This window comes from Octodon degus, unplaced genomic scaffold (genome assembly GCF_000260255.1).
Source record: "Octodon degus isolate 3935 unplaced genomic scaffold, OctDeg1.0 scaffold00031, whole genome shotgun sequence".
Lineage (NCBI taxonomy): Eukaryota > Metazoa > Chordata > Mammalia > Rodentia > Octodontidae > Octodon > Octodon degus.
Window position 1 is genome coordinate 6,066,856 of NW_004524607.1, and position 26,309 is coordinate 6,093,164.

A 26,309-nucleotide genomic window follows, 5' to 3' on the forward strand; every position below is an offset into this window, starting at 1 on the left:
TTGCTGCTTTAGACTGATCAAGGCTGATTTCTCCTAGGAGAGCGAGTTTGGTCCAGGACACTGGATCTTTCTTATGATCTGGGCAGGGACTCATGGTCGGAGAACATTTGTTTTTAGGGGTTGAAAATCTTAGATATAACAACTCCAGGGCTTGGGTGCTTTTTTTAATGAGCGGAATATATTTATTGAGGGAAAGAAATCTCCTGTCCTAGAGGGGGACAGGAGGAAGGCCTGAGCAGGTAGTACCCAGGTGGGTGCTTTGTTTTAAAAAGTGAGAATGTAACCATAGTGTGATGGTGCACACCTGTAATCCTAGCACTCTACGAAGCTGAGGCAGAAGGCCCACAAGTTCAAGCCCAGACTGAGTAACTTGGTGACTAAATGAGGCCCTATCTCAAAACAAAAAAATAAAATGTGTTGGGGATGAAGTTTGATGTGAAGGCTCTGGGTTCAACCTCTAGTACTGAAAAAAAAATGTTAATATATGCTGGACATGGCAGCACAGGCCTGTAATTCCAAACCTCTGCTAGGCTGAGGCAGGAAGATGGCAAAGTTGAGATTAGCCTGGGTAACTTACCTAGATCCTATTAGAACTTTTTTTTTTTAAAGGGCTAAGTATGTAACTTGATGCAAAGCTCCTGGGTTAAACCTTGAGTGCCATTAAAAGAAGGTAAAATGTCCCACCCTTCCCATAATATAAACATTTTGGAAGTTAATGCTAAGTTTGTCACTTGGGAAACTATCTTAAATGAGATCGGAAGGTGGTGCTTATATAACAGAGATGACATCCTGATGTAGTTTGATCACACAAAGCCTGAGTACCACTAGCCCTTTCCTTTAGTGGACACACATTTGAGAATGCATTTCACGCTATCTCTCCAGCACCTTCACCTCTGTGAGGTGACCATGCCCCTCATTCCTCATACAAGCACAGATAGCTTTCTGGTTCTTATTTCCACTCATCTCTCTCACCCTCTGTTATTTATTAAAATGTGCAATACGACAAGAAAAGGAAGAGATTATCCTGCTTCCTGCTATGCCAGATGGCCAAGGTTAAATGCAGCATTTGGTTTCCTAAGCTCCTCTAATGTGTAGGTAGGTGAAAACCGTCTGAGAGCAGAGCTTACAGCAGTGACTCTCTGTGGATAAAAACTTGACTTTAATTTGGACTCTCTGGCTAAGGTAAAATCTGCTTCTGCTATCATTAAACCACTTATGTTTGTCCCCCAGTCCCTTTCCATTCTGCCACCCAGCTGAGCAGGGAGAAACTCATCTGACCTTGAAAGAATGCTCAGTGAATCTTCAAGACTGCCAGGTTTTCCATGGCCAGTAAAATAGTAGAAGCATCATAATTCAGGAGCCCAAAAAGACCTCACACGTTGACATTTCTCTGATAATCAGTATGAAGCCCAAAGAGCTACAGCGACTTGTCCTAACTTGGGAGTTAGCTGTCGGCAGGGCCAGAACGAGAAAGGAGGTGCAACTGCCCCAAACCCTCAGCTGTTTTCTTCCCAGGGCACAACAACTGAGCTCAACCAAGCCCAGTCCATCTCCAGACTACACAGGAGGGAAAAAGCACTCAGTAGGCCTCTTGCAAAAATGCTTGGGATGTCCCCAGTTAGAATAAAATTAACCTCAAAGAACATTTTCCCAAATGCTACCTTGAGAGTGACAAAAGGTGACATTTGTTTCACCATACTTATATTTAAGGAATCTTTATCAAGACCAAAATTATATTCTCAAATTAAAATTGTTGGTTGCCTTGTCTAATTGGGAGTGATTAGTCCCTGCCCCTCCCCTCCGCCAAAGAAAGTTAGCTTCCATAATACTTTTGATTTCTCCCTATAGTCTTAGCTTCTGGCACTATCTGGCTGGTGGGTTAAATTAAGATTAAGGTGTGTGGACAGATGTGCATCCTGCATCCAAGGGCCAAATTGTTTTTCCCACACATTCTTTTATTAAATTTAATTCTGAATACTATTCCAAAATTCCTACTATTTATACTGCTTTGCTCCTGGACACTGCATGTCTGCATTTTATGTTCAGAGCATTTCTCATGCCTCCTGGGAAAGAAAGAAGTTGTGAGTGGTCAGGTCTTGAGTCTCAGTAGAGAGACCAGTGACAGACCTGCACGGTCCAGCTGCTGGTCGTCACTATAACCTCTGACCTCCGACAGCTACGAGCGACCAAAATTAATGAACAAAGTTATTCCCCTACCCAGGACTGTCTAAAGGGACAGCATGCTAGACTCAAATCTGTCTTAAAACAACAACTTGGTTTTGTAAATGCAATCCATTTCATGGGATTGAGTAAAAGAGTGAAATAAAATTATACTGCAATTTTACAGAAAAACCTGATGAGAGCTATTTGGAGAATTTTTGTCTGGAGTGTTACTACCTGCCTGCACTATTAACTCTTGTTTTTCATCTTGAGAAATGACCTTACCTAAATAACCCTTCACAATCTTATTTCATTTATTGTATTTTTTTTCCTGAAGACATGACAGACCAGTATAGTTTTAGAAATAATTGTTATCTTTCAAAAATTTTAAAGCAAAAAAGAAAACTTTCCAACTAGCTTGCCTTAATAATCTATATTGCATAGTTCTAACTGAATATGTCTCAAATGGATTTTGAATAACCTAAAAAGATAAATCCCACATGAAAATTAAGAATTGAAGAATGAAATTTAAGCTGTCATATATGAATTTAGTTGATCTTTGTTTCTTTAATAATTTTCAAACAAAAGCACTTCATTCTAGTTCACAAAGATCATTACCTTTGGGAATTAAATATCTTTGCTGTTCCTTTTAACTAGCTTTCTTTTTTAAAAGTTCAAACAATCCATGTTCTACAAACTCAAAAGCCCTGCAGCTAGTGTTAAAAAATATTTAAACCATGAAATTCTCCATTTTCTTTGCTATGCCTGTAGTAAATGGAAGAAGTCTCTTTATACCTACTGACATAAACCTATTCAAAATCAGGTCTACATCTACTCAGTAATGATTTTAAAAAACCTATATCAAATTACTCCTTTGGTAGTCATCCATTAACTAGAGCCACAGAAGAAATTATCCATTGTGTAAATAGACTCTAAATATATTTATTAATTTCATAATTGCTAAAAACAATGAAGCATTAGACTATTCTTTCAGAGTTCTAAAGCAAGGAATATGGTTCCAAGTCTTTATTTGTCACACAATAAAATGAAAAACTCTTTGTTTCCATGGGAAGTTGTTAAGAGAACTTCTCGAACTTTTTCTATTTGTTTGTTTGTTAAGACAGGGTTTTGCTATATAGTTTCAGGCTTGTCCTAAATTCACTATGCAGCCCAGGTTGGCCTCAAACTTTCAGCATTTGTCCTGCCTCAGCCTGATGAGTGCTGGGGTTATAGGTGTGCACCACCATTCCTGGCCAATTTAGAATGTTTAAGAGAATCTGTTTCTATGAAATGCAATGGTCACTTCATCTAAAATCTTATCATCAGTCATTCAAATGGACTCGTCTACATGGCCATCTCACTCGCTGGTAGCTATTTAAAGATCCTGACAGCTTTCAGGGAAGGGTGACATCCACAGAGCCCCAAGACCACTTTCACTTACTGTGAAAAAATGCTAGATTACAGACATCATCCAACAACAGACCTAAGTGCTGTACTTTATCCCTTAGTGCTGGACAATTTTTTTCTTTTGCTAATTTTGCTTATTTTGGTGTCTGGGTAAGAAATGCTTAACTGTGTTGTATATGGGTAAAACTAACTGAACAGTTGTGCAAAATCATTAAACTCATTTTCAGACTAGTACAGTAGAATTCTAGATGCTGAAAGCATTAAGATTGGTCTAATTAGGCCCTTTGAAGGTTTGATGACCTCCCCTCTCTCCTGTGATGTTATGGTTTAGATCTACAATGTGTTGATCCAAAAGTATCTTGTGTTTTGAAGGTAACAGGATATGGCTGCTGCCATCCTCATTGAACTGATGAGTTCATGCTGAAGGTGCTGTTAGGAGGGGGGCCTTGTTGGAGGTGGTCACTGAGGGTGTGACCTGGAAGGGTGTACACTTGTCCCCTGCTTTCCCTCTGTCTCTGCTTTCTGGTTGTCTTAGGATGAGCAGCTTCCCTCTGGCATGACCTACCACCATACCCTCCTTGCCTTGGAGCCAGCCAACTGTGGACTGAACCATCTACAACCATGAGCCAAAATATACCTTTCCTCCTTCAAGTTTTAGGTATTAAATATTTTGTCCCAGCAAAAGAGCAGTGACCAGTACAGATGCCAAGTGCCCACTGAAGACATGTCTTTTTGAACAGGGTCTCACCCTGCAGGTCAGACTGTCCTTGAATTCACTGTGTAACTCAGACTGGCCTCAAACTCCTAACAACCTTTCTGCATAGCCCCATGAGTGCTGGGATTACAGACGTGCACCATAAAGGCTTTTTAAAAATTTTTATTTAGGGAAGGATCTACAGGGTGTTCAGGGTCTCACTACTAGATCAGACTTTTAGTGCTCTGTCTCTCTACAGCCTTCCAAGAGCTGGGATTACAGGTGCATGCCACCATGCCCAGTCTCAATTGCTGTCTCAGCACCCCCTACCCCAGGGCTGACACAGCAGGCCCAGTGATCAAACTCCTGGCCAGTGTGCCTGATTGCAGGTGCTTTAATCTGCTGAGCTATTTGGCTGGCCCCATAAAGCTTTCATAAAAAATCATGCTTACTTCAGTCCCACTGAAGTTATGAGGTTGTCTTACCCTCATACTTTTTATAGAAATACCTCTTCAAACCTGACTCAGGAAAATTTGCATGCTTAAAATTTCCCTTTTAACCAAAGAGACAAAGCTATAGGACAACAAATAATATCAGACCCAAGATTCTAAGTTCTTAGAGCCTTCTGTCTGTGCACCAGTGTGTCTTGACTTTGTACATTTTTCTACATAGCAGCCATGGTTGCCTCTGTTATTGTCATCCTTGATTTGGGCAGGGCTGGACCAACTGAGGTTTGTCACTAAGAAAGGGGCGTGTATTGACATTTGAGATGACAGCATAAACTGCTCACTGTTGGACTTTGTCACTGGACTGTAAGTTCAGGAAGTCATCAGAAACCTTACTGGGAGAAACATCTTTATGTCCAAGAATGGGTGACTTGGTTGAAGTATGAATTTCCAGATCTGATGCACTGGCCTCCTTCATTATGTTTGGAAGCTAATTAACTTCAAGAGCTTGTACGTTAAGAATGATTTTTTTTTTGAAATATAAAAATTGTGCAGTGGTACCTCTGTTCATGAACTCAATTCTTACAATTCTTAATTCTTGCAATTCAGTTGCAACCGGAATAATGGAACAAATGCTGTGACCGGAGTCATGGAAAGAATGATGTTCGTGAGCTGAGGTACCTCTATATATTCCTGAATGCTTTCCTTCTTTCCTAATCAATAAGGACAAGTTAAAGATGTGCTCTCATGATTAACCAGAAGCATCTATTTCTGGTACCCTCAGTCTCATGGTCATAAAGCAAGTACAGAGCGGCTTTATTATTTTATAAAGATGCATATTTGGCGAGACTCGGCATGAATTTAGAGTACTTGTTAGTCGATGGAGTAATGGTTGGAATCTGGGACGCGAGACTGGGGCTAAATTTCTTTGCCCTCTTAACCCCAGAGAGTCTTTAGAAAAATAAAAACAAAAGAGCAGAAAGTACTTAAGGTAAGACACTGCTGTATTCATAATATAGAGAAATAACCACCGTGCCTCGCGGACCGCAGATGCAGCCCTCTACGGGGCTACAAAACTGTGCTAGTAATAATTTTAATTGGATGCTATCTTTGCTGCCTTCAAAAAGTATCATAAAGTGGAATTATTACGGGCTACAAGTGCACTTACAGTGCTGGCCTCTCACAGAGAAAGGAGATAACATTTATCCTTCCGAGGGCAACATCAAGGGCCTTCTATTTGTTTCGTTTACATGCGTTCCCCAGCCACCTGCTTTCTGCTTCTCCTTCCCGGGGTCTAAGAAATCTATTTTATTTATTTATTTTTTATTTTCCTACATGCACACGACATGCTGTAATAATTTTCATTATCACTTTGCTCGCCAGATCCCCCCACCCCATTTTTGCATGCTTTGGGGGAGAGGGCTTCCAACGTGCCTACTGTATTTTGATCGTGTTCCTTCCCCTTATTACTCCTCCGTATACTCCCTCTCTTCCTCTGCCTTCACCCCTTCTGGTTTAATAATAGTTTTCCATTTGCTTTTTTTGGTCATTTCTTTTAGATTCCACCTATTAGGGAGAATATAGGATCTTTATCTCTCCGGGTCTGCTTTATTCTGCTGCCCTTTCGAGCACGGCACAACCCCACCACAAGGTCCTCCGGCGGGTCAGCGAGCACACCTACCTGCAAAGGGGTGGGAGGCGTGAGCGGAGACGGAAGGCCGTGGCCGGGAGACTGGCTGGGCTTCTGAGGGGGGCTGGGGCTCTGTTGGGTTGGAGATGGCTGGCTCTGGTTCTGGGGGTGGGAGTGGGGCTGGTGCTGCTGGGGCTGCGGGGCCTGGAGCAACTGGGATGCAGGAGCTGCCGGAGGCTGGGAGGTGGGTAGGGGTTGCGGGGCCTGCGGGGCGGGCTGGGACTGCTGGGGCTGCTGGTTGGTCGATGGTGCAGTAGGTTGCTGCTGCGGCTGCTGCTGCTGTTGTTGCTGCTGCTGTTGTTGCTGCTGGAGTTGTTGGAGCTGCTGAAGCTGTTGCAACTGGGAGTTCAGGGATGAGGTAGCTGTAAGGAAAGAAAGAGACCTAGTGTGAGTCCTGATGCTCTTTGGAATTTAAGAGGGCATAACAACAGGTAAACCATGGAAATGTCCTAGATCCCCATCAACAGATAGATGATGGATGGATTTTAAAAATGTGGCATATATATGAATACTATTCAGCCCTAAAGAAGGATACATTTGAGTTACTTGTAGGAAAACAGATGGATCTTGGAACTACGATGTAATGTGAAATAAATTCTATGCAGAAGGTTAAATAGCATGTGGTTTATCTTACATGAGAAGCCCCAAATTATGAATAATTCAAAGAGCAAATAGAGGAGAGAGCAAGGAACAGGGCAGCAGAAGTTTGGAGGTGGAAAGGAGATCAGGGAAGGGAAAAAGGGAACAAGGAGCCAGTGAACACAATGATCAAGAGGTGACATGCATGTACACCAGTTCTCCAAAACCATGGAGTGCATATCACAAACATACAATAAAAAAGTAAACTTGAAGAAGATTGTGAGACGCTGGGAGAAACAAATTCACTTCTTGAAGAAATTTTTACAACTTAGGTCCAAAGAATAAGATATCAGACATTCCTCTTAAAGGTGGTGAGTATTACTTTAAAAGCATCACTTTTAAAACAGGTGCACATAAAAAAAAATGGAGATTATTTTAGAAGTACTTTCTCCTTCTTTCCTTCCCATACTGATTGTGAAATACACTCATGCTTTCAAGGTTTGATTTAGACTTTCAAAGTTCAGCCAGTTTAATTCTTTTGGTAAATGCTTGACTGGAGTTTAGAACAGAACACTAAATTGTTTGTAATCTCCTTTTCATCCGTCATCAATACCATTAATGGTATCATTTTCACCCGCTACTTCAGATTTCCACCAATTTGCTTAGACATCTTAGTTTCAAGTTCTACCGTGCTATTTCTTAAAATTTAAGGATAGAACATGTCTCTTAGTATTTTAGAGTCAAAAATCTGTATTTATGTTATAATGTTTTTATTGTGTTTGTTTATTTTTGCCTTTTGATCCAAGAGACAGAGAACCCAGACCAGAGGGATTAGAGCAGGTGACTGTGAAATGCCTGGTGTGACATTTAGACACATTAGTACTTCAAGGACAAGCCAAGAGCCAGGAGAATGAAATCATCTTTCAAAATTTTCCTGTTACATGCTCAGTAAGAGATGGGGACAAAACCATCTTGGTACTAAACACACAAGATTTGTTCTCCTCTGCCCGTCAGGCGTGGAAGGATGTCTGCAGCAGGAAGCTGAAGTGTTGTTTAGAGCAATTACTGCGGAAAACCAGGTTCACATCCTTCTTCATGTAAACCTCAGTCTGCAAGCTTTCTCACAAACGGATGGATAAATAAGTACCAGGATCAATCTTGAACCTAGAGGCTGTGGCTGCAAAATTTCCCAGCTCCTTTTCTACCTAGAATTAGTCAAAATTTCCAAAAGCAGTAATTTTCAGCTGTACCATTAAATGAGTCGCTGTTTTCAAAAATACTAATTTTCAAAAATCTGGTGAAAATCATATGGGCTGCTACACCTGCCTTGACGCAAGAATACATTTTTGAAGATACATAGAATCATATATTGACAGTATCTCAGTATTTTCTTTATAGACAATGTAAGGGCCAGGGAGATAGCTCAGTAGAATAAGCACCTGCCTGACAAGCACAGGGTCCTGAGTTCATTTCCTGGTACTGCAAAAACCATAAATAAATAAATATATAAATTAAAAAAAAGAAAATGTAGCTGGCCATTACTTTTGTAAAATTAGGAATAATTTTGTGAAATTTATTGAATGCCAGGTAAGATGTAGGATTTAAAAAGGAGACACTACCTTCAAGAAGCTTCCAGTTTCTTTGGAAAAGTAAGATTAATTTGTAAGAAGCAATCTAGTAGGCAGGTAGCTATTAGAGTCTTGATAAAGGTAAATGCAGGTTATTGCAATAAGCAGCCAACAGGGGAGCCCTGACCAAGAGTGGGAGGAATTGGAAGAGGGGTGTTCCCTGTGGGCTTCAGGGGACAAGGCAGCCAAATGGTGGCCATGGGATGTAGGAGAAGGTTCAGGAGACAGGGGTGCAGGAAGAGAGGATATTCTCAAGCTGGAGAGACACAAGAAAAGAGTATGGCTTGGATGATACCTCTAAGGCCAATGTTGAGAGTGGAACTCTATGAACGGAATGTGGAGAAGACTTTGAATGAGGTAAACCACACAGAAGGTAGAGGTGCTGAATAGTGAAAACTGTGGGAAGATAGATCCCCCCAATTAACCTTTTTTTTGTTTGTAGTTTTTGAGACAGTCTTGCTATATAGTCCAGGCTGACTTCAAACGTATAGCCAACTTCCTGTCTCAGCCTTCCAAGTATTGGTGTGGGAATGTGCCACCATATCCAGCCTCAACTTTTTTTTTTTTTTTTTTGGTGCAAGGCAGATCTCAAGCATATAAATCAGGTTTGTTTCAAGGAAGGTGTGGCTGAGCCAGTGAAATGATGGCTAGTCTCGGGGCACAAGGGCCAACTCCGTGATCACTGACAGCATGTCTTGAATGGGCCAGTGGGAGAGCGAGTTCCCAGATTAACAGACTCAAAGTTGCCTAGCCTATCTTCCTCTTTATTAGAACTCTAAAAGGAAGACATAGCTTTCCATCTTTCCTTTCTTTCTCCTATTGTACAAAAGTACACTTGATTAAAGACGGGAGAGCCAAGCTCAATTCTGGCCTCTGTATTCCCTATAGTCTGGGGCATTCTAGGTGGAGTTATAGACTTTGGGAACCTGATTGCTGTGGTCTCCTGCCTCACTCACATCAGGCCTGTCCTGACTTCTTTCAGGTGGGACCGCTAATGTCGGTGCCTATTTTCATGGTTGACTGAAATACCATACTGTTTTATTTTGGTTAGAAAAGCATTTATCTAAATCAGCACTTAGAAACTGGAAGGACTTGGGAATATTGGCAGGTAGATATTGGCAGACGAATAGGTGCAACAGACCCTAACCTCCTAATGAGACAGGGCCCCAAATGTGTCTCTAATGCTTTATGTCAGTGATGTTTGGCTATTTCTGCCCTGTAACTGCAGCTTAATTGGGAAGACATAACCCTAAACAAAAACCCTTGGAGTTACATAAACTAATTTGGCATCTGTGAGCAAAATACGATAGAAATATTATATGTTTGCATATATAGTGGAAACAAAGAAAAGCATGAAAGAATGGAAAGTAATATGTGTAGTCTGAAAAATGCCAAAGCCACCTACCCAATAATATGAAAATGAAATCAATAAAAAAGAGAAACTGTGGTGCCCCTAAAGAGCTCATCTTATAAAGCATGGTGAAAATGGACACAGAAGAATTGTTTTTAAAAGATGAATAAAGTTTGGAAGGTTCAAGGACATATTTGAACTACAAAGAATGTTTGTGGATAAAGTGCTTGTTGGGTAAAACTCTGACCCAAGGCCTGGAAGCTGAAAGCCTGTGCCTTCTTCCCTGGTATTTAAGTTCTTTTATGATCATTTCTTCTGCGTCTGGCTACTATATAGTCGGTCGGCCAATGTTCAATGTGGTATTTGAGTATAATAACAACTATGAAGCAAGGAGATGAACAAAAACACATCTTAGAAATTTGAAAACTTATAATTCTGAAAAGGAAACACAAACCAAAATTTAATCAAACTACAAATTTCTTGGCGAGTAGACAGCATTAAGGGAAAACTGGTGGCTTAAAACATCCCTGGTAAATCATTTCATATGGCAAATTTCATATGCAGGTAGTTGAGAATCCTGCACTGGTCCTTTTGAAAGTACATTTTATTTTCAGCATTTAAACTGGAATTAAGAGACAGTTTCTTGTTTTGAGTACTCGTTAAAGATTTCTTCCCACACTTCCCAGACATATCATCAGAGAACTGTCAGCTATGTTGGATGGGATTTATGTAAGATTTCTTCCAAAGTTTCTATGGACAGTAGTTCTAGAGCCCCACAGATAGCAAAATATAGTCCTTTCTATAAACTGATGTAGTATATGCACCAACTAGTTTCTCTAAATTATTTATTTATTTATTTATTTATTTATTTATTTATTTATTTATTCTTTTTTTGTGACCTGCTCAGCCCACTCCAGGGGCAGGGCTGGCACAGCACGTGGTGCTGGGGATCCGACTGAGGTCCCTGAATACTTGCCTAAGCTTGTGTAGGCAGGCACTTTAGCCCGCTGAACGATCTTGCTAGTCCTCTAAATGATTTATAATACTTGACACAATACAAATGCTGTTTAAGAGGTTGTTATACTGCATTTTTAAAAAAGAATAAAGACAAAGAAAAATAAAATGTTTTTAAGCATTTGGTGCAGGTAAAATAATTTTTAGAAAACTCCAGTCACTTGAATCTGCAAGCATAAAGATTTCCGAGAAATAAAAACATGTCTTGTGCTTATCAAGCAAAGGGCAGGAAGGAAAATGGTCCTTAAATACTGAAGGCAGGTTCATCACCAGCAACACCATTACCCATTTAGGCCAATAGTATTTTACGCCATGCCATTGTAATGATGTCCATTTAGTGGTTTGTTGGACTTTTTGGGTCAGGAGTATTTGGACAAACTGGTGGATTGGGTTAGGGAGCCTGCTGGGTTAGGGTGGGGGAGGACTCATTAGCGGCTGATGTTTACATTTTCCTGGGTATACGTGGGAACTGGTGTAGCTTCCCAGAAAGGTGTCCCGAGACTCACCCTGGGGAGGGAGGAAACAGGCAGGGCTTATTTTTAAAGGAATCATGTGCAATGCATGCTGGTTATGATTCCTCAACTCTAGCCCAGCCTCCTTGTCCAAGTCTGGTTCCAGGCATGCATAGAGCTCTAAGTCTATCAAAACAAGCAGCTCTGAAAACAGAATGCTAAACAAAGGAATCCAAACAATACAGATCACATATTGTATGATGCAATTTACATGAAATGTTCTGAATACTAAACACATAAAGAGAGAAAGCAGAGTAGTGGGTGCCTCAGGGGAGCCCCAGCTAGAATGTATGTGATTTTTTTTGGGGGGGTGAAGAAAAAGTTCTGGAACGAGAAAAAGTGAGCTAGAGAGGGTGGTGGTTGCCCAACACTGGGAAAGCACTCAAAGCCACTGAGCCACGCAGTTTAAAGTGATCATGATGGCCAACTTTATATGTGTTTTATTACAATAGAGAGAGAAATCTTTTTCTATACATTCACTTTGGGGACAAATGTACACTGGCTTTGTGTATTCCAGGAATGGAATAATCCTCCCCTGCTTGCTGTGGCTTTGTGGTCCTGAGAGGCCTCCAGCAAGGGCTGCACTGAAGGAGCTGCAGGGGAACTTGGCAGGACCTTGTTTGCCATGGAAGGATAGGAGGTGACCCCTGGGGAGGACCAGCTTGGCAGGGCAGAGAAGTGGTGTCGCCATCAATTCATTGCTAAGTGCCTGCAAGACACCATCATGTGGCTCCCACAAATACCAGGATGAGTTGGAAGCCAAATGCCAAATATATAGTTATGGCAGGCTTGGTTAAAGCAAATATTGCTTCAGAGTTTGGAATGGGCTTTCATTCAATATTTCATTTAGCATAGGAGTTAGCCTTTCAAGACAGCCACAAGGACAGATGATATTTCTACCATACCCTACATACAAGGCATGATCAAATATATTCTGAAAAAGTCAACATTAAAACACTCTTTATAGTAAAAGGTGCATTGTTCTTTATCACCTCCAAAATTCCCCCGGCCGCATAGGGAACACACTCATTCCATTGTTCTTGCCACTTTCAAAAACAGCTCTGAAAGTCTCTCTTTGAGTGCTTTTATAAGGTATGACCAAAAATACTGTGATCACTGCAGCTGAATGCTGTCCACTAGCAAGGGAGCATTGCAGAGCCATCACTACTCTCATCGACCTTATACACTGGATCTTGTGCTATGTGACTTCTGGCTCTTACCCAACAATGATCCTGAAAGGGAGATGCTTTGAATTAACTCAGTAGATCAAAGCATCCAGCACAGCACAACTAAAGACACTCAGGAAGGAAGACTTCCAAGACAGCTTCAAAGAGTGGGAAGAGGGGCTGGGGAGATAGCTCAGTAGAATAAGCGCTTGCCTGGCAAGTGCAGACGCAAGCACAAGGTCCCAAGTTCAATCCCTGGTACCACAAAAAAAAAAAAAAAAAAAAAGAGTGGGAAGAATAACAGGATGAGCATGTCTCAAGTGAGGGGGGCATTTTGGGGAGGGATTCATGGTGATGTCCTTTACTGCAATAAATTTTCAAAATTTAAACATTCACTGTATTTTTCTATCATCTCATACATAACTCAGGTTCAGAAATGTGCAGCAACCTTCCTGAGTATGCACAGCTTGAGAGTCTCTGGGTAACCTGTCTTAGGTCTGAAGCTCCTTACAGCCTATTCACAGAACAGAATCTCAGCTATAAATGGGGCAGTCTGTTCTGCTAGTGGGTTAGAAGGACAAGAGCTGCTCCCATGTAGAGATGCCCTCCAGGACTGACCCTTTGAGAGGAGGTGGGCAGGTACCAGCTAGGAAGCCAACGCTGAGTGCTGTCTGTTTAAATGACGACTTGCTCAGTTCCTATGAAAGTTTTCACACACATATAAAGCTGCCTTTGCTGTGGGCAAATCATTTTTTAAACTCTACTGATGTGAAATGTAAATGTGCAGTCTGAGGCTAAAGATGCTAATTTGAGTGTGTCTTGGTTACTCTTCTCTTGCTGGGTCAAATACCGGACACCTAAAATAAAGGAAGGAAAGGTTTATTTAGCAAGTTACTGGAGGTTTCAACCATACTCAGCTGGCTCCAAGGAAGAGCAGCATATGGCAGAGAGCAGCCTGTCATGGTGGTGGTGAAGAACAGAGAGCAAAGGAGTGGCAGTAACTCAGGCATCTAGCTAGCCTTTCTCCCCTCCTTATATTGTAATACCAATTGCCTTCCCAGGGCAGATGCAGGACCCACACCAGCAATAATCAATCACAAATTCCAGAAGTCACCCCATGACTATATGCAGTTTTGGGGGACACCTAGCTGTGAACAATAACAGAGCACAAGCTATGTGTTTTCTTATAAAGAACAGAGGCCAACAGGAGGGTGCAGGGACAAAGAAAGGGAAGAGTGGAAGGGTCGTGGAGGAGGATAGCAATACACTCTATGTGCGTCTTGAATGTGCCTCCACAGTAGGAGGATGTTTCCTTGACAGTAGCACAAAGGATGGCAACCTGTGCTCAGGCTTGGTGCCACGAGGCAGGAAGTGAGTAGGCGTTGGCTCACTGTCCACAGAACTCTGTGAGACTGGACATCACTGGGGGTAGATGAGAATTCTCCAGCTAGATTTGTCTCCAGTTCAAGGCTGATCTCCTAGATCAGCCCTGTTCCTAACAATTAGGGAGCTCTTGATCCACTGAGAAGGATCCTAAGTTCTCTGATGTCTCTGCTTCCTTAACTGCATGTTTATGCTCACTTAGTTGCTCACTAAACTCTTTAGAAGATGGAACATGGAACCTAGGACATCTTAACAGGAATAATTTGAGTCCTCAAATTGGATACTCCCCAATCTCTACAATAACTTCTAAATTAGCTGCGCTAAAGATGCAAATCAGGAACTCTTTCTGGTGGCCTCATTAAGGACATTTCTAACCTGCACTAGAAGATGAAGTTTTGCAAAATGCATGGAAAAAAATATAGATGGTTGGGGATGGAGGTTTTTGAAAAAGCACAGAAGGTGTGAACTTGCTGGGAGATCTGCCTTTATTCTTGGCAACAGACAGAAACAAGTGAACCATTTCTGCTTTGGAGATGATGATGTGTAACTATCTACATATGGTCAATGTTACCGCCTCCGAAAATATTGCTACACATGTCCTTCATCTGTCCTTTTGCTTCTTTTGCATTGAAGGGAGAGATATAAATTTTTTTAGAGATATCAGAGAAGACAAACAAAGAGAAAGAGTCTTCCAGTGAAAATGTCCTCACAAATTCCCATCAATGGCTGAGGGACCTGGGTTTCTTTCTTAGCTAGGCTGTTTCCACCAACTGTAGAAGCCTGTCTCAAATTGTGAGCCACAGTCATGAGAATATAATTGTTGGAAGGTATAATCCAGGGCAAAATCTGCCTTTTAAAGAGTTTTCCCAGAAATTCAGGAGCCATTGCCCCTGGGGCTTTTAGAAGCCCATACTGAATTTCAGCAAATGGAGCCATGTGGCCTTTCTCTTCACTTTCAAGCAGAGCAGACCGCTTATTCTTTTCCCTTCTTAACTTTGAGAAAACTTCATTTAAACAATTTGTTCTGCAACTGAAGGGGTGTGTGGTTAAGAAACAAATAATGAGTGGAAAAGAAAAGAAAATAGACCCCTGGAAATCAGGTGTTGTTTAGTGCCTCCTTTTACAAGTTAAGGCTATTCATTATTATTGTCTTTGCTGATATTTTGGGGATTACTCTTCTTGAAGTCTATTTAGCAAAGGTTGAATCTGAGACATAACATTGATTTGAGTCATTTTATTTATTTATTTATTTATTTATTTATTTTTATTTATTTTTTTTTTTTGAGACAGCTTTTCACTATGCAGTTCAGGTTGGACTTGAACTCAGTTTTGTAACCCAGACTGGCCTTGAACTTGTATCAATCCTGCCTCAGTCTCTTGATAGCTGGGAATACAGTGTGTGCCACTATGCCCAGTTAGGCATTTTATTAAATAAAGAAGATAGATAATGAAGGATGAATGTCCAGTAGAGAGAAAGAGCTGGGGCAGGCTAGCTCACATCTTGAGCAGGAACAAGCTCTTCCCACGGGAGCTTGCTTCTACCTAGGATGTCAGAGAAGTTAAGGATGCAGAGGAGTAAATATCTTCTCTGAATTCCTGGGGGTATTTAGAGGGGTGGTTTCCTGGAAGAGCTGACCTTCTCTACCTGCAGAAGATTTCATAGTATATCTAAAATCTTAGGAAAAATAATGTAAAGTCTTTTTATTAAAGAACAGCTATTAGAGAAGAATTAGGATTTCTAATGCGAGTGTGGGCATCTGAAGTAGAATATTTCTCCTCTCACTCACTCTAAAAAATGTGTCTGCACAAAATCTCACCTCGATACACTGGACTCTGCATCATTCCCCCAAAATCTTGTGACATTTCTATTGAGGGGCAACCAAGGCGAAAGAAAGGAGCTCCCTACCTGGAGAGTTCCCTTATGGAATTTCAGAACACCAATGATTAACATACTTTAAAGTCCAAAAAGCTTCTGGAGAGACAATAAGAATCCACCTCAAAAAACAAAACAAAACAAATCCCATAAATCACACAGGCATCATTATCATGTAAGTGCCTCCCATTAGTAAAACTTCATACCTAAAACCAGGGGAGCAGTGACTTCAAAGTTCTAAGAAAAACTTGTCTTCCATCAAGACTTTTATTGCTAGCTAAACTATCTAGCCAAAGCAAGGCAAGCGTAAGGAATAGTTTAGGATTTGCAAAGGCTTATACAATTTATCTTTACGTACTTTTTCTTAAGGCATTTCAGTAAAATAAAGTCATGTACTAAGAAAAAGGAAGATAGGATTCATAAATAGCAAATGTTAACCAAGAGAGCAACACATGAAAGCCCCACTGTGGCAAATGCCCCAGAGTTCCAGTCAACAGCCCATTTAAATCAGAGGATGAGGGTTTTGGGTAAAGCATCTGCAGATAGAGGGTAATTCCAAAGAAACGGTGAAATATTTGACAATTTGAAAGAACTTTAGAATAAGGAAAAAAGAAGCTAGAAGCCTTCAGGAAAATTAAAATCTGCCTGGGAAAGTCCTAATAGAAGCATTGCTTCAGATAAGAACATGTGGTCACTGGGTCGCAAGAAGGAAACTGAATAGATTCAGTGCTACAACAGAAGTAATACATTAAAAGTTGGTAGCCATTTCCTAAGGAAGAAATAATTCTTCTCATAATTAAAAATAAAAGATGAGCAATAAGAAACTTATGACAAAACAAACCATGTGAAAATGATATGTGGTTTTATATTTTGTTCATAGAACAATCTTCTAATAAGATACAGATTTCTATGGAAGTGTTTTTCACAAGCAGAGAAGGTGCATATGGCTCTCTGTAAATTAAAATGTCTTCCTTGGTTTGTAAATTAATCTGTCTTCTTTGGTTTATGTGAGCACTGTGATATTATGATTCATTCTAAAACACTAATTAGGTCGAATTTCTTGAGCTCAAAATATCTAGACTTTAGATAGGACCAAATTCACCTTTGGCTCTATTGATGAAGACAACTATGGCATGAACACTCTTTTGCAAAGCCAACAGCAGACATCTCTTCCAGATAGTCTGAGTTGTGTTCCCTAAGGCAATTCTGTAGGATGCTTATCATCATGTTTGTTCCAGCTTTTAGAAAAATAATTTAAAAAAATAAAAAAAAATTCCAAGGCCAAAATACCTGGGAAGCACAACATGCTTTATTCTAATTTGAAAAATCATAGATTTTTGTTAGTTTTTTTATATCTAAAATTTAACATTTTCATCCAATAATGACTGAACTTTTTTTGCTACTTTTTTTCTGATGCAAATAAATGTCTATTTTGTAACTAATCTTGGGAAAGAACTGTTCAGAAACAACATTAAGGAGCCTTTCTGTTGTAGTGAGACTAGTCCCCACATAAACAAAGAAATTATATATATATGTATATATATATATATATATATAATTACATACATGTATAATTTATATATTTTGAATTAGGGTCTCTGAAGGAAGTGATGAGCTATTTTCAATATAGATTATAAGTATAAACCTGGTGGAATTTATAAAAGTTTATCTCTAATAAGTCTGTAACTATCAATCCATATACCTGGTTTATCCAGTGTGGTGTAACTGGTTAACTGATATTAAAGACCAACTTTGAGTATAATAAATATATTTCTTTGATAAAATATGAACATGTTAAGGATGTATTGGCATATGAGTTTCCTTATAAGTGCATTTTTCTTGAAGGCAGTGTCCAGAGCATCTGGGAGGCAAAGGAAAAGAAATACAGGAAAAGATCTTGAAGGATACAGAGGTGGGCTCCAGCGGCTGAGACTCCATGACCAGCTAGCAGAAGCTTATTCCCCACCAAGATTTTCTTACACACTGGGGAAACATCATTGCTGTAAAGTCTTAGTTGTGAGGGCTTGGCAGGAACAACTCGCTCCCCAGATAAGAATGTAAGTAGTGTGGGTAAAGAAAGACAATGTAGTCATATCAATACTGAGCTTCTATAAGGATCTTCTTTAAGGAAAAATGGTTCAAATAATTCTCTTCTATATCGTTTTTCCTTCAAATTTTTAAGTCCTCTTCACATGTTAATACAACATCAAATTAGGACTCCTAGCATTTCAACTTGAACTTGATCTTGATTCAGATAGAGTCTATGTGTGCTCTGGCTTTGCTTGCGTGGTGCTTGCATACCACGTCAGGAATCTGTGGACCGTCTAAGGAAATGCTGATTAGAAATCTATTTTCTTAACAGATGAGAGCAAATTTACCCATCAGAAGATCCTACTCTCCCACATACCTGGGGTTCTTCTCTGGATAAGTTTGGCAGAGGCTTAGCGAGAACACCTTGCAAAGGACGGGGTTCTCCTTGCATGTCAGGTTGCTGTGTTCATCTTCCAGTGTGTGTAAATCACATTGTTGGTGTTGCTTGATTGAGAAGGCTGAGAGTCACATCATCACAATCTGTATCTTACTTTGCTGATACTATATAAGTTTAGGAAACACATGAGCAAAATAGCAGCTAAAAGTGTTGAATGAGGGGCCAGGGAGATGGCTCAGTGGAATAAGCGCTTCCCTGGCAAGCGCAAGGACCTGAGTTCAATCCCCGGTTCCACCATAAAAAAAAAAAAGTGTTGAATGTCCACTTAACATTCAACATCATTATTTTTCAATCACACAAAGAATCACTTATTTACATCCTTGGTGCTCTCTTCCACTGTGGATTAGTTTTTTTTTAAATCATAGCTAATATTTATTGATTTTTCTTATGGAAATGTTTTACTTCCTTTATTAAGGTGGTTTAGAAGTCCTATTCACTATTTGCTATGGATCTGAAGGAAAGAAAAATAGAAGCTAATTTCATATTCCATGCTAAAGAAACAATAAAAAATGATTCTTCAAATTCAGAAGATAAAGAAAGGCGTGCCTTGACTTTCAAAGATTCTTCATTTGAGTTCTATTCTAGTGGATATTTGTAGGAGAGAATATTACAGCAATTCAATGACTACTGTGCCTGGTTTAAACATAATGCTATGCTCACTCAGATTTCTTTTAGGCTATAGACACATGGGCCAGTGCTTATTTTCATGGTTGATTTAATCCATCCCCTCTGCCAGTGTGGGGATTATTCCCTACAGTTATTCTCCAGTGATCTGTCAGTTCAGATTAAAAAAAGTTAAGTGACAAAGATGCGGTGGCCGATTCCTTTAGAAGAGCTGTGGAAGCTGGAGTGGGTAGCAAGATTTCTTTTTAAGAATCTGACTATGTTCTTCTCTTTTTAATTTTCCTTCTACCACTAAAAACCTTCCTTATCTAGGCTGAACTCTAAACTCTCTAAACAGGCAATTCAATTCTGTTTCCAACACAACAACTTCAGGGTTGCTAAAAGCATTCTAGTTCTTACTTCATTGACTTTTGCTTATTTTTTGAGAAGAGAAAATAGTGTGTGTTTCCTTTTGCTTTACAGATGAAGAAATCTAAGACATGATTCCAGGGTCACGTGTATATTAGCTTTGCTCAACCTTCACAATAAATAACAGCATTTTCCTTAAGCTGCCTCTGTTTTTATAATTGGAGATATAAGAATTGAAAATGTACCCTTGCCAGATTTACAATTCTCATCCAAATTTTGGAAGAGAAATTTGCTCTAAAACAGTTTTCATCATGTAGCAAAATGCTAGTCATATAAAATGTTAAAAGTTATTAATATTACATCATAAATATTATTACTATCCTCATTCCTGTTTTCTTTTTTTTTTTTGGCTGGCTCAGTCTGCCTTGAGGGTGGGGCTGGCGCAGCATGTGGTGCTAGGGATCAAACTGTGGTTCCTTGAACCTGTCTAAACTCACCTAAGGAGGCACTTTAAACCACTGATCTGTCTCACTGGCCCTCATTCCTATTTTCTTTTCCCATCCTTGAAGTTGACTTTTTTTTAGTAGAAAAATGAATATACTACATGGGTAATTTGGTTATTTGTACTGGTATGCAAATTAATTATCCAATTCATTGTAAAGACTCTTGTATGTACCAAGTTAGAAAAAAAGGCAGCTAGTTGTTTTAATGTGAGACAATCACATTTCTACAGGAAGAAAAAGAATCTATGAAAACACATAAAAAGCAGTAGACCCTGGAATACTCACAGGGGTGGGATGTCATATAGTCATATCATGTATGTGACTGCAAACACTTTGCAAATATCTCATGGATCTCTGCAGGGCTGAGTGATCTTTTATGAGAAATAGGAGTACTGTCTGATGCAGTAGGGACAAAAAGAGACCATCACAACTTTATCAGTCAGGCAGATTAGGTTATGCTTAGTAACAACCAGTCTTCTACTATAGTCCAACAAAGTTTTATTCTATGTTGTAAGGGGGCCTAAGCTCAAGTTATTCATTTAGGAACATAATCACTTAGTGACAAAGAAGTCACTTTATTCATCATTTCTAGGATGATACCAGAAGGAAAAAGAGTTTTACTGGGAGCAAATTAAGTGCTCTGGCCTAGAAGTAACATCCATCTCTTTTTCTACTCATTCCTTGGAAGTAGTAGTTGCATGGACCATTCTATTATGAGGACCCTGGAATTCTGTAATGTTCTCTCCTATAGCATTGGCCCATGTGTCTATAGCCTAAAAAATATGAGTGAATGTAGCATTATGTGTAAAACAGGCACATGGGCCAGGGAGACAGCTCAGTAGAATAAGCACTTGCCTGGCAAGTTCAGGGTCCTGAGTTCAATCCCCGGTACAAAAAACCCCCAAAAAACAAAAATACAAAAAAATCCTCAAAAACCAACCAACCAACCAACCAACCAACCAACCAAACAAACAAAAAAAACCAGGCACAGTAGCCACTGGATTGCTGTAATATTATTTGCTACCAATATCCATCCTATTGGATCTGAGAAATTGGGTTAACCAGAGTAATTTGTGGATAGCATTAATACCTCACTAATGGCATCATCCTGCCTCACAGAGAGTTTCTATACCATTTTTTCCCCTTCATTTTCATTTCCCTTAATTTAACCTCATTTTTCTCTGTCTGGATCATTTAAAAAGGTTAGTGACTTTGATCTCTTACCTTCCCCATTCTCTCTTTCATTAAATCAACTTATGCTGTCAAGCCATGTTCCAAGTGCCCATCTGCCACCAGAGTTTCTAAAGCTCAGGTGGTATCAGCCATTTATTTTTCCAAAACGGGCTTTTGATGGTTCCCATAGGCAAGAATTATATAACACTCAGCACAATACTAGAGAACAGGTACAATCCTGCTCCCATCCACCCTTCCTGATACATCCTGATGGCTCCAGATAACCCTTGCTTCCAGTTCAGAGCTGAAAGCTGCTGGTGGATAGCTACACATCACCAGAGACAGGGATGGTTTACTCTCATATTTATGGAAACAGGTCTTTAAAAAAGTTCGAATTGATTGACAAGTTTGAAAAATCTGTAGACCCTCCACAAAACATGCACTATTTTTCTTTAAAAAATAGCCAGAAGGTGTGGCAATGTGGCTCTGTATGGGAACTGAGCAGCAGTCTGTCCACCCCACCCCCACTGGTCTGATTCCCTTGAAGCCAGCTCTTCTCTGACTCCTATGAGGGGTCATCTTCTTGTGCCTTGAGCTACAGTTAGTGATGTGTTTTTGCTTTCTTCTTTTGCCAAATAACATGCCAAGATGGAATCTATTATTTATTCATATGCTTTGTTTTGTTTTATTAAATATTCTTGCCCTATCCTGATAACTTACATGCAGTAGCTGTTCATTAAACACTTAGAAATGATAAGACATATAAAACTATATGATGACTGGCCACTTGTTGATTTTAGCTTGTTCTTTTGACCTGACACACTTCATACACTTGCTCTGGTTTGATTCACAAATGGAACAATTCTGTGGGAGAATTTCCGAGGTCATGGAGACCCACAGCTCAAGTGTTTTGGCTGTCACATCCAAATCAGGTGACCTGTGAACATGCAAGCAGCTGCAGTTTACCTTGCAGAATGTTGTAGATTTATTTTGTTTTAAATGTCAAACTCAGGCATTCTTTTTTTTTCTTTCTTTTACAACTATACAGGCGAAGGCAGCCACCATGAGGCTTCTGAACCCATGTCCTAAAATTGCTGTAGGATAATTTTGTTTCTGAAGCAGCAAGTTATTAAAAGAAGTGAATGAGGACATAAAGATTCAGGATTTGAAAGTGTGCTGTAGGAGCACATCATGAAATATGTATATAAAATATGGTCAAAGAGGAAACGACAAGCTTAGAAATCCTGCAAAGGTTATCTGGATAAACAGAAAAGTGCTTCAGGTGGGTCTGAGATGGACAGATTAAATCATGATCTTAGAAGAGTGAAAAATGTCATCCCAACCTAGGCTGACCCACATTCTACCCAATCTGGGGAAAAACATAATAGGGCATATGGATTAAGAGGGTTTGAGTTGAAGGTCAAGTTTTTAGTGTGTCTAGGCAGGCAGGATGTGAAAGTCAGCCAGGCATAAGAAATGTGCTGTCCTGTCGAGCGAGTGGTGGTGGAAGCAGGGGCGGCGCTGCAATGTGGATGCAGGGGCCGCACGGGTCAGGTACCATCCGCTCCGTCCATGGCCGCACTGCACTCCTGACCATCAGCAAATGCATTCTTTGTGCACAGGGAAGTGGTGCATGGGTTGCAGGAGCACAGATTCACAATTAGTCAAGCAGTGAAGTGATGCTTACAGATGCTGTCTTCTTATAATGAACTGAAACATTCAACATCAATCCCAAGCAAGTTCTAGTGGAGCCGATTAGCAGAGTGGGAGCATTTGAGATTTATGGCAATCTAGCATTTCATAAGTATCAGTTACTGTCTTCATGAAGGTGTTCAGTTTTGTTTGCTGGACTGAATCAATTGTCCACTGTTTCTCTCTGCCTCTCCTGTTTCTTTCCCTACTTTTCTTTCTTATCTCTTTTCCTCATTTCTCCCTCTCCCGTTTTACCCCTCTTCCTTTCTATCGATCATTCTTCCTTACTCTACAAAATTATTAAATAATTGCCATATGCCAGGAAATAATAGGGAGTTACATTTATAAATATCAGAGAAATTTGAAATCTGCTTTCATACACTCTGTGCCCATTCTGTTGGGGAAATCAGACATGCAAATGCCCAAAGACATACAATGTGAAATATTGTCTCACAATTTCTATTATACGTTTTGGTTCTTATTTATACTTCCAGTTTATTGCATCAGAGAAATAATGTGATATTTGCACATAAATATGTGTCCAATTTGTTTCACAATGTGAAATGTAATGATGTCTCTTCTTTGTCAATGATTTTCACTGTCTTCCACACTTCTCTAAAATAAGCACTTATTCTTACTCTTCCGATTAAAACCCTTCCCAACCAAACCCAATTCCATTTTCTGGTTTCAGTGCCTACCTATCTCCTGTGTATAAGCTCTCATCCCAGCTCAACTTCCAGTCCATGGTTTCATGCTCACGCTAGCTTTCACTCATAATCGTTCTGATTCCTGAAATGTTTTCCCATTGCCTAGCCATCATGATCTTATATAGGAACTGCTAGACTCAGGATGAGGTTATGTCCCAATAAGCCCATCAAAATTTGAAAATATGTTGCCTTAAATACCTAACCAGCCAAATATCATAGCTTAGTCAGGATGCCTCAAACACACTCAGAACACTTCCATTAAGTCTACAGTTGAAGAAAGCAAATGCAAAGCCTATTATATAATAAGATGATGAGTATCTCAGGAAATTGAATACTGTAGCAGTGCAGCACACCCTACAGGGTATTGATTTCATCCTTCCTGATCATGTGGCTGTTTGAGAGCAGTGGCACCATGAGAGAAGGCTGTCCCATGTATCATTACCCCAGGGAAGGTCCAAATTGAGAAGGAGAAGTAATGATTTCTACTAAGTACACATTTGTTTCATATCACCTTGATGAAAAATCATGAGTAAAATGATGGGAAGTTGGGGATGGTCTGTATTTCTTTGAACACTCAGCTCATCTCTCCATGCGGTCTCTGCTCCGCCCATCCATCGGGAGGGTTCTGAGAAGGTGCGCTCAGGGTAGGTACACAGCATGTTGGCTGAGCTATGGTGGCACATTTCTCCCCCTTGTTTGTTAATTAAGCTCACTGTCCTCCTTTAGAATGCCATTGTCCTTGTTCTAGGACTAGGGCAAACCTTTTTGGATCAGAAAAACCCCGGAAAAACCGAAAAAAAAAAATCCTATTTTTAGGGATATGTTTAGACTTATACCTTTCAGAAGGTTTCAGGCCTTTCTGAGGGATGTACAGAGACACCCTAACCAAGGCTATGGATGTTAATTTGAATATTCCTCCATACGTCAGAGCTCAGTGTGCCCACTTTTTCCTGAACGTGTGTCCTAGACTGGCTTCCATGGATGTGGTAGCCAGGTCTTCTGACAGAGACTCAGACCACGGGGCGGAAGGCACTCTGGTCTCTTGGTGGTTTTTACTCTTTGGATCAGTTCCTGACAATTCTTAGTGCTTCTCTGGACCTTCCCAATGGAAAGTTCCAAAGATTCCACACATTTGGTCTGCAAGGGCTCCAAGCGCAAGCTAGACTGTCAAGCGGGAGGGTCCTTCCTTGTGGAGCTTGTTTTAAAGTCAGGTTTAAATATTTATCTTTGTTTCTTACTGGAAGGGGCAGCTTGAAATGACTCAATGGTGGTGTACAGCAGACACTATAGCCCAGTGTTGATAAGATACAGATTTTTTTTTAAAGATCATCTGAGAGTTAGGTAGACATTTAAAAATTCTTTATCTTTTCTTTTTAAATAAGGGAATAAGGTTTAAAATTTCATTTTTGAGGGAAGAACTGTTGGTGTTCCTGTTCCATGCATTGCACCTCCTCCAGGAGTATGGGCCCTCTTCCCCTGCAGTTCATGCTAAGAGAGAGGGGATCCTATGGATGCCACAGGGAGCTTGCTATACCCTGGAAATAGGGGAATGCATCAGACTTGTGTTAGGTTTTTATTAGAAAATAGCACAATTCAAAGGGAGACTGGTGAGCTGCCGTAATGGGGAGGTTCAGGACAGATGAAAGTTCTAGGAGCTGGCAGTTGAGGTTGGCATGAGCATTTTCTTGGGGCAAGATGTGGACATGTTTGTGAGACAGCACTGGGATGGAGTGCCTCAGACCTAGTCAGACTGAGTGCTGTGGAGAGAATCTCAACAGAGACAACCTACAGACGGTGCTTTCCCTACCCGGAGAGACTTGGGAAGTTCCCAGTAAAACTCACAAGAGTATCCTTCGGAAAGAATCAACCATAAATACATCTGAGTCCTGTGAGCATGAAACTAGATAATGGCAGTGCCAATCATACAAGAATACCCTCATTTTCTTTTCTGTGAAAGGGTCAGACAATAAAGACAGGGGAAGAGAAGCCAAGGCTCTAGGTGAGAGACAAAGAGAACACACTGACCAAGTCTTCCTAATAGCACACTTTCTTTTTGCAACTTGGTTGCAAGGATCAGTTACATGGGAGGTAGGGGGAGCTGATACCACATCAAACTGGAGGTTTGATGGTCACCTGAATCCATACCCTCCACTTAGGAAAAAGAAACACTTGCTTGTATGAAGAGTGGCCAGGGAGAGTGTGGGAGCCTGGGTTTCCAACCCAGGGACCGTGAACTGGTTCTTGGCATGGCTTGTTAGGACCTTGCGCACATAGCAGGAGGTAAGCAGTGTGTGGCTGAGGGAGCTTCATCTGTATTGCTAGCAGCTTCTCCTGACTTGCATCACCATCTGGGCTCCACACCCTGTCAGGTCAGCAATGGTGGCAGTAGATTCTCATAGGCATTCAGACCCTGTTTTGAACTGCCAATGCAAGGGATCTAGCTGCAGGTTTCTTATGAGAATCTAATCCAGAAAACACTCCATCATCCAACCTCATCATGAAAAAATTACCTTCCAGGAAATCAGTGCCTGGTGCCAAAAAGGTTTGGGACCATTCATCTAGGGTGTTTGGAAGGGGCTGGTTTCTGGGCTCCACTTCCATAGATCTTCCTTACCTAGCTCTCCAGTGGGCTGAGTAATCTTTAGACAAGCTTCAGACTCTGGGGTACCTGCTCCACACTTGAGAAGCGTTTGTCTGTGCTGGACACCTAAGATGCCACCAGCAGCCATGCATCACGCTCACCATCACTACCAGTTTCACGACATATGCATAGTGGGCAAATTATTGATATGTTTTTATTTATTTTTTGTAATTTTTTAGGGAAGGGTCTACAGGGTGTTCAGGGTCTTACTACTAGATCGGACTTGTAGT

The 26,309-nt window shown here is 40.5% G+C and overlaps 1 protein-coding gene across 2 annotated transcripts in view; it reads right to left on the bottom strand.

Annotated features, from left to right (window-relative positions):
• The window catches only part of Pou6f2 (POU class 6 homeobox 2), a 396,956-nt gene that overhangs the window by 122,339 nt on the left and 248,308 nt on the right, over nucleotides 1–26,309 (bottom strand). For both annotated transcript variants that reach the window (XM_004629565.3, XM_004629564.3), the window contains exon 4: nucleotides 6,389–6,759. In XM_004629565.3, coding sequence (XP_004629622.1) covers nucleotides 6,389–6,759 — 371 coding nt within the window. The remainder of the gene's footprint in view (nucleotides 1–6,388; nucleotides 6,760–26,309) is intronic.